This window comes from Moschus berezovskii, chromosome 13, assembly GCF_049115385.1.
Source record: "Moschus berezovskii isolate FMDL1 chromosome 13, NW_MosBer_1.0, whole genome shotgun sequence".
Lineage (NCBI taxonomy): Eukaryota > Metazoa > Chordata > Mammalia > Artiodactyla > Moschidae > Moschus > Moschus berezovskii.
Window position 1 is genome coordinate 10,919,667 of NC_142472.1, and position 19,042 is coordinate 10,938,708.

Genomic DNA, 19,042 nt, shown 5'->3' on the forward strand with positions numbered 1-19,042 from the left:
GTTGAAGAAGACTCTTGAGAGTCCCTTGGACTGCAAGGGGATCAAACCAATCAATCCAAAAGGAAATCAGTCCTGAATATTTATTGGAAGGACTGATGCTGAAGCTGAAGCGCCAATAATTTGGCCACCTGATGCGAAGGACTGCCTCACTGAAAAAGACCCTGATGCTGGAAAAGATTGAAGGCAGGAGGAGAAGGGGATCACAGAGGATGAGATGGTTGGATGGCATCACCAACTCGATGGACATGAGTTTAAGCAAGCTCTGGGAGTTGGTAATGGACAGGGAAGCCTGACGTGCTGTAGTCCATGGGGTCGCATAGAGTTGGACATGACTGTGACTGAACTGACTGACTAGTTTTCAGATGCAAATGTCTCCAATATTTCTAAATGCTCTTTAAGTTCTAAAAATTTCTAAAAAATGTAATAAGACATTTAAAACAAATCATTCACCACACTATATGGATTTTTTTTTTAATCTGGTTTTCATGTTCAGTATTTCATTCTGCAGCAAAGATAATTTCTAGACAATTAAAAAAAAACATTCTCACAGCATTCAAGCATTGAAAAAATGTTGTCAGCAAGAAGAAAAAGAGAAATGGATGCAGCCAAGAAATACTTTGAAAATAAATTCGACAGGGCTTTGATTGTTTTGTGTGTGTGTGTGAGAGAGAGAGAGAGAAAAGATAAGAGTTTAAAGATGTCTTAAGTTTAAAGATGAGATGAATGACTTGTCCAAGATTTTGATATGGACAAGTTTAAAAAAAAAGGACACCGGAAGAGGATTAGGTTTGGGGGAAGAGATCATGAGTTTGTCTTTAGAAATGTTTTGTTTGAAGCGCCTTTGAGATATCTAAGTGTAGGAGGATAAACAGTCATGGCATTTATTTTTAAAAATCTGGAGATATGAATTTGAGACACATTTGTAACTAAGCTGAGACACTACTAAACTTAGGCCAAAAAATTGCAAAAGCTATATATAACACCTGTGACTCTTTGAAATGTGAAGTGGTTATAGCCTTTTGAAAGCAAAATATTAATACATAATATCTTCCAACCAGCAATCCTACTTATGAGAACTTACCCCCTAGAAATAAAATCACTAAAGCACAAGAGACCATATATAAGAATGTACATTGCAGACTTGTCCACTAAAAAACTAGAAACATATCGCAGTATGCCTATTGATAGAAAATTGGCTATTAAACATCACAGGACTATTAAAGAAATAAAAAGAAACGCCAGGTAGGTAAGAAATTTCCAGATCAACTGTCCTAGAAACACAATCTCACGCTCTCAAGCAGACAGGAGATGGACAATGACAACACGGTTTAGCTTTGGAGGACAGCTTTGATCAATTTGAGAATGCCTACTACAAAGGTAGTAACAGAGAAGAAATTCACGAAGACCAAATCAAGTTCACCAACAGGGCAGAGAGGGCAAAGCTAAATGAACTTCCACGCCTGCCTACTGAAGCTCCCAGAATTTCTCCAAGGCATATCTGAAGTTCCATAGCACCCCATGGACCCCTCCCCAATAGTGGCTCATTGCTACTCAAAACAGAATTCTTTAGTTGAAAATATCAGTAAGTAATTTGTGCCCTGAAGTACTTTTGGTGCTAACCAAAAACAAACAAATAGGAGCTGTTTACCTGTATTTTATAGAGTCAGATCACTATGGCTGCCTCTGGACTCTGACCATGAGGCTACCTGCAAGTGCATAAAGCCACATCTCCCATTTTGATCTCATTTACTAGTGCTGTCAGCAGTCCTCTATACCTGTCAAAACCCCTAAAAGTGAGACAAGATGTTCAATGTACAAAAACTAATAATATACTATCATTGGAAAAAATACCAAAACAGTGGCCAAGAGTAGACCTCTGGGGCCTCTTTGTCTGGGTTCAAATTCCAGGCTCCACTATTTATCCTTGGTTAAATTATTTAACATCTCAGTTTCCTCAAGGGTGCTTCAGTTTCTTTATCTGCAAAATGGGGATAATAGTTATCTCACAGAGGGATAAGGATTAAATGAGTTAACATTTATAAAGTACGTCAAACAGTGCCTAATACAGTGCCATGAATCTATTATATAAAAAAAAAAAAACAAATGTAATGATACTCAGAACAGGGAATGCCCAAACTACACTGCTCACCCACTAAAATGCTCTTCCAGTATTCATGATCAACAATGGAAGGCATCAGCCTCTTTAAACGGTACTGCAACAGTATCACATAAACCGCCTAACATTGTACTCAAATAAAATGACACCTCAATGGCAACACTGTCTCAAACACAAAAAAAGCTGAGTCTCCTTGTAGAAAATATTCAAGAATGTACCACTGGTCATTTTGGCTAAGAAGACAATCAGGGCATGATATTTAACCTTACAGATTGTTTGAGTAATTATCACAAATATTTGTAACTGTCTTGAAGGCAAAATTCCCAGGTGACAGCTTACTCTGACAAAATAATTTTCACTAATTATAAGGGGGTCAACACTGCTATGAAGATACACCAGAAACCAAGCGCTCTACTTAATATTATCTTATGAAAAACAAAAGCTCCTAAAAAGCTAATCCAGTTCACATGTTTACATTTCTTTCCAGGAAGGAATGTAGCTACTATAGTCTACACAACTTTTTATGTTTTGAGTCTCAAAAATCCACAGCGCCACATTTTTACCACAGAAGCTAACTTCCTTGAGCTACGATTAAGTACACTCCTTACTCTTGACCTTGTTCAGTACAAAGTGATTAAAAACACAGACTCTTGAAGCCAGGCTGCCTGGGTTTAAATCCTGACTCTGACATTTACTAGCTGTGGGATCTTGGACAAGCTGTTTCACTTCCCAGGGCCCTGATGTTTTCATTTGTACAATAGAGGTAATAATAATCTCTGCTGCAAGTGGTTTCTGAGAAGATTCAAGAACAGAGCCTGTCACAGAGTACTATGTAACTATTGTTATGCAGCAATGTCCAAGAGACTTCAAGCAATAATGAAAACAGCCTTATCTGCACCGTCAAATTCAGTAGCTACCAGTCACACGAGACCATTGGTCACTTAAAATGTGGTCAGAGCAGCTGAAGACATGAATTTAAATTTTTATTTAATTTTACATTTAAGAGGTCACAGGAGACTAATGGCTTCTATATAGGACAGCATGGTAATGGAAAAAATAAAATATTGCTTAGTACCCTTTATATATCCTTTTCAAACACTTCATATTTTACTTTAGTCATGACAAATTCTGCTTTACCTGGAAAAATAACTCAAATGTTAGTCTATCCCAGAGGTTGGCAAATTTTTTCCCCCGAAGAGCCAGAGAGTAAATATTTTAGGCTTTTCTGGACAAACAGTCTCTGCGATCGTAATGCAAAAGCAGTCACAAACATGTATTACAGAAGTGATTAGCCTGGCTGCAGTCCAGTAAAACTATTTACAGTCACTGAAATGTGATTTTCATGTAATTTTCACTCATCTCTAAATATTACTCTTTTTAAATTTTTTTTCTAATCACTTAAAAATGTAAACACAATTCTTAGTTCAGTTCAGTTCAGTTCAGTCGCTCAGTCATGTCCGACTCTCGGGACCCTACAAAACAGAAAGCAAGCCGGACTGACTGGACTCCTAGAGTTCATCCCTGAGGTAGTTTTCAATGTTCTTTCAATTCCCATCTTTGGAAACCCAAAACAGGGCAAAACGTTCAGAGATCTGATGCCATTAAAAAAAAAAATTAGGACACTGTTGAAGAGCATATAAATTTAGAGTAAAAGTTTCTCCCACTTCCAACTAATGGATGAGGCAAGATACGGTGTTCTCTCTGAAGTTTCATGGTACATCTCTTGGCTGTAGGACTATAAGACTGAAGGAAAACCCTATTCTCCCTTTTCTGACTTCTCTCATCTCTCCTTTGAGTCTTAATCTTTCAAAATAGAAAGGTCTTAATCTTCTGAATTGTCATATTTCCTTGATCATGCCAGCTGCTTTTCACAGGACCTTGCCCTACTGTCGTATCTTTCTTAAAAGGTGTGCCATTGAGAAAAACAGGCAGAATTCAAGATACAGACATCAAAGTTTCATATATGTACAGAATGACATTGCTACTTTTCATTAGCCTTTCTGGCCAAAAGCATAAATTCTTCAATGACGCTCTTTATCTTTTTTTTATAACGATAGTTTAGAGCTCATCACCTCAAAGATATACTTTTTATAACTCTTTTCCTTCAAATATACTTTCTTAACTTACCCAAGACCAAATTTACTACTCTTGTTTCATATAACTTTAAGAGAGCTTCTGGAAGTATATTCCCAGGGGCTTTTTGTTACTACAAGAACTTAATATTATTAGTAAATTAAAACATTTCACATCTTTTTGCTAAATTTAAGATACAAATTAGCCTCAGATACTTCTGGAAGTCTGTCTCCACTTTTACCATTCCCCATGGTTTATTCTCCAAGCCAGGCTTCAACAATACGTGAACTGTGAACGCCCAGATGTTCAAGTTGGATTTAGAAAAGGCAGAGGAACCAGAGATCAAATTGCCAACATCCGCTGGATCACTGAAAAAGCAAGAGAGTTCCAGAAAAACATCTATTTCTGCTTTATTGACTATGCCAAAGCCTTTGACTGTGTGGATCACATCAAACTGTGGAAAATTCTGACAGAGATGGGAATACCAGACCACCTGATCTGCCTCTTGAGAAATATGTATGCAGGTCAGGAAGCAACAGTTAGAACTGGACATGGAACAACAGACTAGTTCCAAATAGGGAAGGAGTATGTCAAGGCTGTATGTTGTCACCCTGCTTATTTAACTTACATGCAGAGTAGATTATGAAAAGCACTGGGCTGGATGAAGCACAAGCTGGAATCAAGATTGCTGGGAGAAATATCAATAACCTCAGATATGCAGATGACACCACCCTTATGGTAGAAAGCAAAGAAGAACTAAAGAGTCTCTTGATGAAAGTGAAAGAGGAGAGTGAAAAAGTTGGCTTAAAACTCAACATTCAGAAAACTAAGATCATGGCCTCCGGTCCCATCACTGCATGGCAAATAGATGGGGAAACAGTGGAAACAGTGGCAGACTTTCTTTTCTTGGGCTCGAAAATCACTGCAGATGGTGATTACAGCCATGAAATGAAAAGATGCTTACTCCTTGGAAGAAAAGTTATGACCAACCTAGACAGAATATTGAAAAGCAGAGACATTACTTTGCCAACAAAGGGCCATCTAGTCAAAGCTATGGTTTTTCCATAGTCATGTATGGATGTGAGAGTTGGACTATAAAGAAATCTGAGGACTGGAGAATTGATGCTTTTGAACTGTAGTGTTGGAGAAGACGCTTGTGAGTCCCTTGGACTACAAAGAGATTCAACCAGTCTATCCTAAAGGAAATCAATCCTGAACATTCACTGGAAGGACTGATGGTGAAGCTGAAACTCCAATACTTTGGCCACCTGATGCAAAGAACTGACTCATTTGAAAAGACTCAGATGCTGGGAAAGATCGAAGGTGGGAGGATAAGGGGATGACAGAGGATAAGATGGTTGGATGGCGTTACCGACTCAATGGACATGAGTTTGAGTAAGCTCTAGGAGTTGGTGATGGACAGGGAGGCCTGGCGTGCTGCAGTCCGTGGGGTTGCAAAGAGTCGGACACAACTGAGCGACTGAACTGAACTGATGGTTTATTCCCTACTTCACTCACCTTTAGGAAACCCATAACACTTTAAATTCCAGTTTAACCTTTTAAAGAAACTATCTTGTCACAACTTTAGAAATCAAATTCACTGGCTTCCTCTAAGTCTACTTTAAGTCTTTGAATCAAACTCTAGAAGCCAGGAAAATTTCTCTTCTAGACATCCTGCCAGTCTTCTGTTATAAAATTCAGCATCATTTAAACTGATTATTACCACACTTACTCCATTTCAGGCTAGAGCCCAAAGACTCACACACTCTCCCTCGCTATTTTCTTAGTTGTACATTATTAGTTTTTATCCATCTCACACTCGGCATTTTGTCTAGTGTCAACACCCCATTAAATTTACCTATCATCTTTTCCTGATCTGGTAAAGTAGCTTTGAATTCTACTCCTAATAACAAAAATGCTAACATCACCTAAGAAACATATTTCATTCTTGGTTTGTGATTTATAAGGATGTCTACAATTTGTGGAGGGCTGTCCACAAAATTTTCCAAAACAGCAAAAAAAAAAAAAATCCTTCCCACAAATCTTTCACCTAAAAACAAAAATTAATACACAACACACAAATAGAGAGCAAAACTTGAGTTTGGAGGGAGAACAGAGTTAGACTTCTGGGTTCACTTCAAATCCTAGGTCTACTGTTAATAAGCACGTACTATGGGCAAATAAGTCTGAACACGAAGAATGAATGATGTAATAATAAAAAAGAAAACAATACAGGTTCATAGTTGTCACACAATAACTAATAAGTTAATGTCTAACTGGGGGCCCCGGTGGCTCAGCGGCAAAGAACTCATCAGCCAACTCAGGAGACAGGGGTTCAATCCCTGGGTGAGGAAGATCCCCTGGAGAAGGGAACGGCAATCCACTCCAGTATTCTTGCCTGGAAAATCCCATGAACAGTAGGCTAGAGTCCATGGGGTCACAAAAGAGTTGGACACGACTTAGTGACTAAACTATAACAATAAATGCTTAACTATAAGCTAAAGATAGCTATTATTATCTATTATTTAAGAGAAACTGGACCTTCTTCAATCTGAATACCTGTCAGTGTAAGGATAACCTTGAGGGTTTCTGGGAGAGGCGACAATGTCCCATCTCCCTCTCATTAAAGGACACTAAGGATAGTGGCTTCTCATTTACTGCTTCTGCCTATTCATTACTCCCTTCTTGGCTATTAGTCTAGGGAAGGGGAAGGTAATAGTTATGAAGCACAACTCCCATAATAACCTTATGGCCTAGGGATTACTGCTGCTGCTGCTGAAGTCACTTCAGTCGTGTCCGACTCTGTGCGACCCCATAGATGGAAGCCCACCAGGCTCCCCCGTCCCTGGGATTCTCCAGGCAAGAACACTGGAGTGGGTTGCCATTTCCTTCTCCAATGTGTGAAAGTGAAAAGTGAAAGTGAAGTCGCTCAGTCGTGTCCGACCCTTAGCAACCCCACCGACTGCAGCCTACCAGGCTCCTCCATCCATGGGATTTTCTAGGCAATAGTATTGGAGTGGCTTGCCATTTACTTTAAGACAAAAAAGTTCAAAAACTGGACTGCTGGCTCAGAAAAGCAAGTAAACTGAACTGCTGCTACCACGTTTAATTTCTGCTGCTCTTAGTCCTCCACTTTTCTCCTTCTAACACTTTTCCACAATTACCTTTATAGGAAAGTTGGTCCATCATAGATATCACCACTAAATTATGGACCTTTCCCTGTCATTTGGTGAACTTATCAAAACACACCTTGGATATTCAGTTCATCTTGGCTCTTTCTGTAGCACTTTCATTCATTCTACCTTTTTTTAAGTTGTGAGATTTTGAAAATTTAAGACATCTCATTTAAAACATACTAAGGGGACTTCCCTTGTAGTCCAGTGGTTAAGACCATGGCAGGGGTAACAGTTCGATCCCTGGTGGAGGAATTAAGATCCCGCATGCTCTGGGCATGACAAAAGAATTTTTTTTAATTTAAAAAATTTAAAAAGCACGATAAGAATTGCAAATTAAAATTAATTATACCTTTTCACACACAATATAGCAGCTTCCCTGGTGGCTCAGAGGTTAAAGCGTCTGCCTCCAATGCGGGAGACCCGGGTTCGATCCCTGGGTCGGGAAGATCCCCTGGAGAAGAAAACGGTAACCCACTCCAGTATTCTTGCCTGAAGAATCCCATGGATGGAGAAGCCTGGTAGGCTACAGTCCACAGGGTCGCAAAGAGTCGGACACGACTGAGCGACGGAACGGAATAGCAACTTACAATATATTTGTAAATATGCTACATTTATAACACTCTATTTTAAATACTGACTGTTACAATCAAACAAGGAATCTCAAAAGTATTTTAAGTATCATAAAATAGTATTACTAGATCTTCATAATACGACAGTAAGATAAATGTTAAAAATTCCAAGGGGAAAGTAAGACTGCTAGTGAGTGTATGTGGTTTCATGAAGGGCAAAGTACGCTGCAAACATGACACCTGTCTCTAAAAAATGTTAAGTGGACACACAAATAAAACAAATAGAAGAAAATTTAAACAAACATTGGTTCTAGAGGGCTAAGCGGTGGATATACTGATCATTATTCTTTCAACTCTTTTGAATTTTGAAAACTGCTGCAGTTAAACGTTGGAAAAATAAAAGGCTTTAAAGATAAGAGTGGACTTCAGTCATATTATGAAGTGACAGAAATGAATGCAAAAAGAAATAAAGACAAAAGAGCAAAATTTAGTGTGGAAACATGTCAGAAGCAGGAAAGATGACTTCAAAAGAAGTAATAAATAGGGGGAAATACTAAAATTTGCAATGTATGTGAAAACCGAAGAACACTTACAACGACAAATCCTGAAAAACCATGAGAAATTCATTCAATCAACACATTTATTCAAAGCCCATAATGTCCTGTATTAGACACTGTGAATGCTATAAATATAAAACACATGAGTGCTTTGCCTTTTAAAGAATTTATAATCCAGGTGGGGGAGAGAGGGCATTCACTGAGAGAGGTAAAAGAAAAAAGTGACAAAGCTATGTATGTGTTCTGGGGGTAGCTACTGGGAGTGAGTTTTCTAAATTGATGGGATTTAGTTTGTTTTTTATTAAAACGGCAATCGCTATAAGAGAGCAGTATTTGATTAACTTTAAGGTCATTTTCCATTCTAAACATCTTTATTTCACATCCATACGTTAAGTGCATCTCCATCTGGAAACTTGCCTTAGAGAACGCCAACTCCAAAATCTGACGTGGCTCTGTAGAGTCTTAAGGTTACTTTCAACATCCCCACTTTCAGACTGTCCCAAGATGGGGTATCACAAGCGTGAAAAGTTGTGACAACATAAGAAAGGTACAGAGTAATCCTAAGCAAGACTGTAAATCCTCAAGCAAGACATAGACAAAACAAGACTGACTACAACATCACCCAAAGAAATCTTTTATGAAAATATTTTTATAGAGTTCTATCATCTCCCTTCTAAATTCTTCTCCTCCCAAAGGTACAATTTTATTTCTAGTCCCCATCTGCTCACTCCACTTCTGACCCCAACTTTGGTCACAACTGCTGCTGCTAAGTCACTTCAGTCGTGTCCGACTCTGTGCGACCCTATGGACAGCAGCCCACCTAGAGAATCCCCTGGCCCCTCTGTCCATGGGATTCTCTAGGCAAGAATACTGGAGTGGGCTGCCATTTCCTTCTCCTTGGTCACAACTACATCCTACTTTATGGCTTCAAGGCACACCTTGCTGTAGGACCACATTTCCCATTTCCTTGTTCCTTTGTTTTGATTCTGCTTTTACAATTGCCATCACATATGTCCCATCTTACACCTACTATTGTTTTTCAAGGTAGAGATAAATCTCAGGGAAGAAATTTTACTTTGGGGACTTCCGTGGTGGTCCAGTGGTTAAGAATCTGCCTGCCAATGCAGGGGATACAGGTTCCATCCCTGGTCCGGGAAGATTCCACATGCCATGGAGCAACAAAGCCTGTGTGCCACAACTACTGAGCCCGCTTTGCCTGAGAGCCTGTGCTCCGCAAGAGAAGCCATGGCAAGGAGAAGCCCGTGCACCGCAATTTATAGAGAGTAGGTAACCCACTCCAGTGTTCTTGCCTGGAGAATCCCAGGGATGGGGTCGCACAGAGTCGGACAGGACTGAAGTGACTTAGCAGCAGCAGGTCCTGTTCACCACACTAGAGAAAGCCTGAACGCATCAATGAAGACTCAGCACACAGCCCCCCCCCCACAAAAAAAGTCACTTTGTACAATCATCGGATGTAATTTAAAAATCCCAACAGACGTGCTGGAATTCACAAATTCTGAGTTACCTCACCAAAAGGGCCCAGAAGCTGCTCTCCTAGATCCTAAGGTTCCTCCTCCACTCCCCCACCAAAAACTAAAATTTCAACTTTAGACTGTATCAAAGGAAGGAACAGACATAAAATGTGACTGGTTAAAAACTGATTACGTACGTTAAGAGCTTTTTGTTTTAAATGCAGCAACTGTGTGAGTCCAGGATTACAAACAGCTGGGCACCTGCTGGGCCAGGAGACCCAGCAGGATTCCAACGTGAAGAGCCCAGGCTGCGGACTCACACACTCCTGGAGCCGCATCTTCGATTCGTCCTGACTAGAGGGCACTGCATCCTACCTAGCCTTCAGGGTCCCCATCTAAAAACCACAGGACTGTTTTGAGGATCAAATAAGGTTAATACATACCTGGCGCACACAAAGTATACAAACTGCAGTCTCTCACTGTTATAGCAAAGGGCACTAAACAGGAATGAAAGGTGAGAGTAAGAAGAACTCTCTTAGAGAAAATTACATTCACAAATTTCTTACAAAGCTTTTCACAGATACTTATTTTCATGACAACAAAGGACGACCTCCTCGAGCGCGGATACACGGGAGCTACAATTAACCACAGTACACACTAAGAGGACATGGTGACAGTACACTGCAAGGGAGAGTCAACGGGGGGTTTCGGGGACTGGGCCCTGAAAGCACAGACCAGTGTCTAGAATTTATGTGTGTCTGCATGTCCAGCACATGGCTATGGGTTTCAGATGTTCAAGAACACACCTCTTGCAGGGCTTCCTTCTATGGAGAGCCAGAGACAGTAGGACCGTATTTTATCTATACCAATCATGCCTGCTTTCCTAATCCTAGCTCTCACACCCACTGTAATGAACAACTACAGCTTTAAAATAATTTTATGCAAAAAAAAAAAAAAAGGAGTTTCCCTCGTGGCTCAGACAGTAAAGAATCTGCCTGCAATGAAGGAGATGCGGGTTTGATCCTGGGTTGGAAAGATCCCCTATTCCTGCCTGGAGAATTCCATGGACAAAAAGCCTGGTGGGCTATAGTCGATAGGGTCGCAAAGAGTCGGACTCGACTGAACTGACTGAGCATGCACACACACGTGTAAATAATATATATTTTTAAAATATTTCAAAATCTCCAAACTGTCTCTATGGTCAACTTAAAACAAGTAAATGAATGTTCATTCTTGTATCTGTTCAGGGCAACATTTAGAACTATTTTCTTAAATTTGACTAATTCTATAATAAAATGCAACTGCTCCCAAAATAACAGACACAGAATTTATTAAAGGCTTCTAAAAATAACTACCAAGAAAGGAAATTTAAAACTGAGAGTCTGATTTTTTTTTTTTTAATTAAAAAAGTTGTTGTTAAACTAATTCAAACTTTTTTTCTGAACCACTAGAGGGTACATTCGGTCATTTCCCCTTACTAGACAGGAAAGAAAATATTAAATCTTTCATCTAAGAACATGATCTATAAATCAAACAGTAAAAAAGCGGCAGATGTTTTCCAGAGTTTATTCATGTTCACAAGCCATTAAATAACTGTTTGAAAGTTAAAAGCAGCAAGGTGAACTGCTCACTAATCTTCAGCTATTAGCCATTAGAATGTCATTTAGTACACTTAAGACTCAGTCTAAAGTTAACTGCACATTTTACCCTGTGAAGATCTATTCATTCTTGACCAGGGCTTATTCTACTTATTGTAGTCAACACATTATCCCCTGAGTTTAAGAAAGTAAAATGCTAGCGGAAAGGAATACCATGGTTTAATTCTTTAATACTGTGGCTTCAAAAACTAACAAAACAAGAGGAAAAACTGAAAAGTGAAACCTCAGTAGCAGCAAAAGTAATGCAGCACTAAAAAACGTTTTGGGTACCATGACAAAGCTATTAATTTATAAACAAAAACTACAAAATCCTGCAGTGTCACAGGGAGTCCTTTAGCTCAAGACAGTCTTCCCGGGTGGTGCTGGTGGTACACCACCCGCCTACCAATGCAGGAGACAGAGACACAGGTTTGATTCCTGGGTCAGGAAAATCCCCTGGAGGAGGGCGTGGCAACCCACTCCAGTATGACTGCCTGGAGAATCCCAAGGACAGAGCCCATGGGGTCAAAAAGAATAGGACACGGCTGAAGCAACTCAGCATGCATACAGGCACTGTAAATCAAACCTATCTTTCTTGGAAAAAACCTGGTGATATTAAATAGGGCTATAAAATTGTTTCTTGCCTTTGACCAAGTAATGTGTGAATACGCAAGTAATTCCTGTTAAATACATCTTAGCAATGTTATTTACAGTAGAGAAAAACAGGGACCAATCTAAATGCCCTGTAAGCAAGAAATAAACCATAGTATACTAACACGATGAAATACTATATATTCAATAAAAACCTCATGAAAACATGCATTATGTTGATGCTCAAATGTTTATGTAATGATAGTAAGCTAAAAAAAAAAATCACACACAAAAAGCCACAGAACAGTCACACTATTTATAAAGGTAAATGAAGACCATAAATCAGAAGAATATGAATAGGATTTGATGTTCACTGGATTCCTGATTCTATGCCAGTAAATTGAACATAAAATAATTTTGAGAGAAGAAAATAACCGAATCCTCAGGGTTCTTTTGACTATCTCTCAGTATACATAGTGAGCTAGATACAGGACATGGACTTCACAGGATATGTAAAGACTATACTCCATAAATTACACTTACGCTGAAGATGAACTTAATTCTCTACACCTATGAATATTGTATAATACTGCAACAATGATAAATATTGTACTTTTTCTCTAGTGAAGGCAAAATATCCTTCAAGGGGAATATATAAAAAGCAGTGTGTATTGGCTCAGCCGGTAAAGAATCTGTCTGCAATGCAGGAGACCCAGGTTCAATCCCTGGGTCAGGAAGATGCCCTGGAGAAGAAAATGGCAATCCACTCCAGGATTCTTTTTTTTTTTTTTATAAATTGTTTGTGTATTTTTTTTTTAATGTAGTTAATTTATTTTTTATTGGAGGCAAATTATTTTACAATATTATACTGGTTGGTTTTGCCATACATTGATATGAATTTGCCCCGGGTTTACATAAGTTCCCCCTCCTGAACCCCCCTCCCACATCCCTCCTCCCTTTATCCTCCCTCTGGGTCATCCCCGCATGCCAGCCCTGAGCATCCTATAACATGCATCGACTCTGAACTAGTGATTCGTTTCACATATGACAACATACGTGTTTCAATGCCATTCTCCCAAATCATCCCACCCTCCAGGATTCTTGCCTATGAAATCCCATGGGCAGAGGAGCCTGGTGGACTACAGTCCATGAGGTCACAAAAGAGTTGGGACACAACTTACTGACTAAACCACCACCACCATGTAACAGGCAAATATAATAATCTCTTTTTTACAGATGGGAAAAAACCTGATGGAAATGGTTACTAATGACCTGCCCAGTTCATCCAACTCCTGATTTCCTAACCTAAAATCACTGCAGATGGTGACTGCAGCCACGAAATCAAAAGACGCTTACTCCTTGGAAGGAAAGTTATGACCAACCTAGATAGCATATTAAAAAGCAGAGACATTACTTTGCCAACAAAGGTCCGTCTAGTCAAGGCAATGGTTTTTCCCGTGGTCATGTATGGATGTGAGAGTTGGACTGTGAAGAAAGCTGATCGCCAAGAATTGATGCTTTTGAACTGTGTTGTTGGAGAAGACTCTTGAGAGTCCCTTGTACCGCACGGAGATCCAACCAGTCCATTATAAGGGAGATCAATCCTGGGTGTTCATTGGAAGGACTGATGCTGAAGCTGAAACTCCAATACTTTGGCTACCTGATGTGAAGAGCTGACTCATTTGAAAAGACCCTGATGCTGGGAAAGATTGAGGGCAGGAGGAGAAGGGGCCGACAGAGGATGAGATGGTTGGATGGCATCATCAATTCAATGGACAAGGGTTTGGGTGGACTCCAGGAGTTGGTGATGGGCAGGGAGGCCTGGCATGCTGCGGTTCATGGGGCTGCAAAGAGTCGGACACAACTGAGCGATTGAAATAAACTGAAAAGCATCTTCTGGAAATAATCATTATAATATTTATATATTTATAATTTTAAAACATTTATAATTATTATAAATAATTATTTATAATTATTCCCATTTCACAATTCCAGTTCCAATTTTAAAAAATAAGTTCTTTCCATTTTTCTGACAGTGTCTTCCTTAACAAATATGGAATAATGAGAAAAAATTATTAATTCCCTGATTGATGTAATGAAAGTTTAGACTGTTTATTGTTCTCCTTTGAGAGGCAAAGAGAAGAAATGTTAAAGTATACTTTCAGTTCAGTTCAGTTCAGTCGCTCAGTCGTGTCCGACTCTCCGCGACCCCATGAATCACAGCACGCCAGGCCTCCCTGTCCATCACCAACTCCCGGAGTTCACTCAAACTCATGTCCACAGAGTCGGTGATGCCATCCAGCCATCTCATTCTCCGTCGTCCCCTTCTCCTCCCGCCCCCAACCTTTCCCAGCATCAGAGTCTTTTCCAGTGAGTCAACTCGTCGCATGAGGTGGCCAAAGTGTTGCAGTTTCAGCTTTAGCATCAGTCCTTCCAATGAACATCCAGGATTGATCTCCTTTAGAATGGACTGGTTGGATCTCCTTGCAGTATAAGGGACTCTCAAGAGTCTTCTCCAACAACACAGTTCAAAAGCATCGATTCTTTGGCGATCAGCTTTCTTTACAGTCCAACTGTCACATCCATACATGACCACGGGAAAAACCATTGCCTTGACTAGACGGACCTTGGTTGACAAAGTAATGTCTCTGCTTTTTAATATACTATCAAGGTTGGTCATAACTTTCCTTCCAAGGAGCAAGCGTCTTTTAATTTCATGGCTGCAATCAGTATCTGCAGTGATTTTGGAGCCCGAAAAAATAAAGTCTGACACTGTTTCCACTATTTTTCCATCTATTTCCCACGAAGTGATGGGACCAGATGCCATGATCTTTGTTTTCTGAATGTTGAGCTTCAAGCCAACCTTTTCACTCTCCTCTTTCACTTTCATCAAGAGGCTTTTGAGTTCCTCTTCACTTTCTGCCATAAAATTCCCTAAACCAATTAGTCAAATTCTAGGGAAAAACTGCTAAAAGTACATCTTTGTTACTGGTCTGAGATTTGCTACCACTGACCAGGATGTGAATGCAGCTGGCCACACGGAAGAAATCCAAACATCTCAGAAATAAAACGATCTGTCTTGCCTGTTTTATTCCTATATCTGTGAGAATGAAAACGCCAAAAGGACTCCCTGAAATTAATCAAGAGTTTACTATTTTAAAAGTTTAAAAAGTAGCTACCTAAAGGACCTGTTGAGGAAACAAAATTACCTAACCTGAAGAACACCTGTAAATTTCACTCATACTCATGTCTGAAGTTCATCTCAAATGTCACTTCCTCTCTGCAGCTTTCCCTGAAGACTCCAATCCACAGATGTTTCCTCGTTTGTATTTTAGAGCACTTTGGACATACATCTTTTACAACATCACATTCTGATAATCTGTCATAAGCTTATGACCTTTGAGTTTCCTAGGAGACAGGAATATTTTTGTCTCTAACGGCACTAGTTATACAATACACAATTGCTGTTAAGTTTAAAGACCAAACAGTAAGTTTTAAAGGCTAGTTACTAAAATATTTAATGAAAAAACCAGTGTGCTTGTGGGACTAACTCTCTCTTCCACTTGGAAGCACTATTTTTTTTTTTCAGTGAGAACTCTCAGAGTGAAAGCGCCTTGCACTGCAAGGTACCAGAGTTACAGTACTGAAGCACTGTTAACCTGTGTGAAACTTAAAGATCTTTAGACATTTTTAGAGATCCAATTTTTAAAACAGAAACTGTAAAATGCCATGAAAAATTTAACAGCTTCTTTAGCGCCCTAAAATAAGCTCAAAATTCACAACCATAGTAAAGCTAGTAGTAATAAAATTAACACCAGCTTAAAAAATTCAAACTTAGTAAATAAACCTATTTATAGATTGTAAAAGTCTGCTGAACGACTTTTTGAATTGTTAAAATTATTAACGGTTTCAAAGACTTTTCTCGCGCCCCAAAGGGTAAGTTTTAGCCATCTAAAATAATTGCGTAAGTATACTGTCCTGCCCTAAGCCGAATAACCCCAAAGCAGGTTACTTATGTCTCTTTTACAAAGTAGTTAAACTGAAAGCCTTGGGTTTAAGGTCGTTAAGAGATCACAAAGTTTTCAAGGTCTGCCCTAGGAAGAAGAAAACGTCGCCTTCTTCTGTCGCCAGCTCCTTTTAAGTGTTCAAAACCGTCTTAGAGAAACGAAACAGTGGGATCTTATCCATATATTTTTGCATACTAAAAACTTTTTTTTTTTTTACACTTAAAAAATTAAGACATGAACGGTCTCAGCCATCACAGCAACTCTTTATTAAATGCAATTCACACGGTTCTGGGTGTAAAAACCCCACAAATAAGGAAGCGACTCCTAATCGTGAGGTTAAAAATACACCCCCACCCCCAAGTCCTAGAAAGTACAAGTCCTCATAACCCACCAGGGTTCCAGAAAAGTAGAAAATTTAGGAAGCCAGGAGATGAAAAAGTTCCTGCAAGACCTGGCGGGGGCCGCTCCCTCGGCGCCGTGGAGCGCCCGCCGCCCCCGGCTCGCTCGCTCACACACACGCACCTGCTCGCTCGACCCGGCCCCGCCGGCCCCGACGCGCGCCCAGGCCCGCCGAGGCCTCCACAACCCGCCCGCGCCGCTCGCCGAGGCCGCTCCGGAGCCGCCGCCCACCCGCGGCCCCGCGCTTCCGAGGCGGGGACGCCGACCGCGCCCCGCGCCCCGCGCCCCGCGGACCCCGGCGCCGCCCCGGGCAGGCCGTGGGGGGCTGTCCGCGGGCCGCGCCCACCTTGCACTCGTCGCTCTTCTTCTCTTCCTCGCAGAAGTTGACGGGCGCCAGGCCGGGCAGGTAGAAAGCGGCGCCCCGACGCGGGCCCGGGGCCGCCCCCAGCAGGAGCAGCGACAGCAGCAGCCACCACCGCGGCGGACACGGCGCCGGCGGCCTCGCGCTCATGACGGCTGTCTCGGGGAAAGGGCGGCCGAGCCGCGGGGCGGCGGAGAGGGAAGGAGGGACGGGGGAGGCCCGGAGACGACGAGCAGGCCGCCCGAGCTGGAGGAGGCCGGCCCCGCGACGGAGAGTTCCGGTGGCGCTCGGAGACGCCGCGGGTTCCGCCACAGAAACCGACCCGGGCCTCGACGGCGCATGCGCGAGGCCGCCCGCACATGCTCCGTGGAGTTTCCGGCAAGGAGCGGCCAGGAAATCCACTTTCCGTGTTTTCGGCGGGCCGGCTGGGGCTGTTGCTACGAGAGAGGTTCCAGCGCCCGCATTCCGATTCCAAATTCCGATCTGGAGCCCCTTTGGGGCGTCGGGGAGCGAGTCTCACTTGCCCAGCGCCCCAGGCTTGCTGCCTTGCCTCATTTTCCCACTGTTTTCCTCGCCTCGGTGCCTGAGGCAAACCAACCCCCATTCAGTTCAGTTCAGTTCAGTCGCTCAGTCGTGTCCGACTCTCCGCGACCCCATGAATCACAGCACGCCAGGCCTCCCTGTCCATCACCAACTTCCGGAGTTAACTCAAACTCATGTCCACAGAGTCGGCGATGCCATCCAGCCATCTCATTCTCGGTCGTCCCCTTCTCCTCCCGCCCCCAACCTTTCCCAGCATCAGAGTCTTTTCCAGTGAGTCAACTCGTCGCATGAGGTGGCCAAAGTATTGCAGTTTCAGCTTTAGCATCAGTCCCTCCAATGAACACCCAGGATTGATCTCCTTTAGAATGGACTGGTTGGATCTCCTTGCAGTATAAGGGACTCTCAAGAGTCTTCTCCAGCACCACAGTTCAAAAGCATCAATTCTTCGGCGATCAGCTTTCTTCACAGTCCAACTCTCACATCCATACATGACCACGGGAAAAACCATAGCCATGACTAGACGGACCTTTGTTGGCAAAGTAATGTCTCTGCTTTTTAATATACTATCAACGTTGGTCATAACTTTCCTTCCAAGGAGTAAGGGTCTTTTAATTTCATGGCTGCAATCAGCATCTGCAGAGATTTTGGAGCCCCAAAAAATAAAGTCTGACACTGTTTCCACTGTTTTTCCATCTATTTCCCATGAAGTGATGGGACCAGATGCCATGATCTTTGTTTTCTGAATGTTGAGCTTCAAGCCAACCTTTTCACTCTCCTCTTTCACTTTCATCAAGAGGACTTTGAGTTCCTCTTCACTTTCTGCCATAAGGGTGGTGTCATCTGCATATCTGAGGTTATTGATATTTCTCCCGGCAATCTTGATTCCAGCTTGTGCTTCTTCCAGCCCAGTGTTCCTCGTGATGTACTCTGCATATAAGTTAAATAAGCAAGGTGACAATATACAGCCTTGACGTACTCCTTTTCCTATTTGGAACAAGTCTGTTGTTCCATGTACAGTTCTGACTGTTGCTTCCTGACCTGCATACAGGTTTCTCAAGAGGCAGGTCAGGTGGTCTGGGATTCCCATCTCTTTCAGAATGTTCCACAGTTTATTGTGATCCACACAGTCAAAGGCTTTGGCGTAGTCAATGAAGCAGAAATAGATGCTCTTCTGGAACTCTCTTGCTTTCTCCATGATCCAGTGGATGTTGGCAAGTTGATCTCTGGTTCCTCTGCCTTTTCTAAAACCTGCTTGAACATCTGGGAGTTCACGGTTCACGTATTGCTGAAGCCTGGCTTGGAGAATTTTGAGCACGACTTTACTAGCGTGTGAGATGAGTGCAATTGTGCGGTAGTTTGAGCATTCTTTGGCATTGCCTTTCTTTGGGATTGGAATGAAGACTGACCTTTTCCAGTCCTGTGGCTGCAATCAGCATCTGCAGTGATTTTGGAGCCCCCAAAAATTAAGTCAGCCACTGTTTCCACTGTTTCCCCATCTATTTCCCATGAAGTGATGGGACCGGATGCCATGATCTTTGTTT

At 41.6% G+C, this 19,042-nt stretch overlaps 1 protein-coding gene across 1 annotated transcript in view; it reads right to left on the reverse strand.

Annotated features, from left to right (window-relative positions):
• The window catches only part of TM9SF2 (transmembrane 9 superfamily member 2), a 52,683-nt gene extending 35,391 nt beyond the window's left edge, over window positions 1-17,292 (reverse strand). The window contains exon 1 of the mRNA XM_055426611.2: window positions 16,944-17,292. Coding sequence (XP_055282586.2) covers window positions 16,944-17,108 — 165 coding nt within the window. The 5' untranslated portion in view covers window positions 17,109-17,292. The remainder of the gene's footprint in view (window positions 1-16,943) is intronic.
• Between the last annotated feature and the right edge of the window lie 1,750 nt (window positions 17,293-19,042).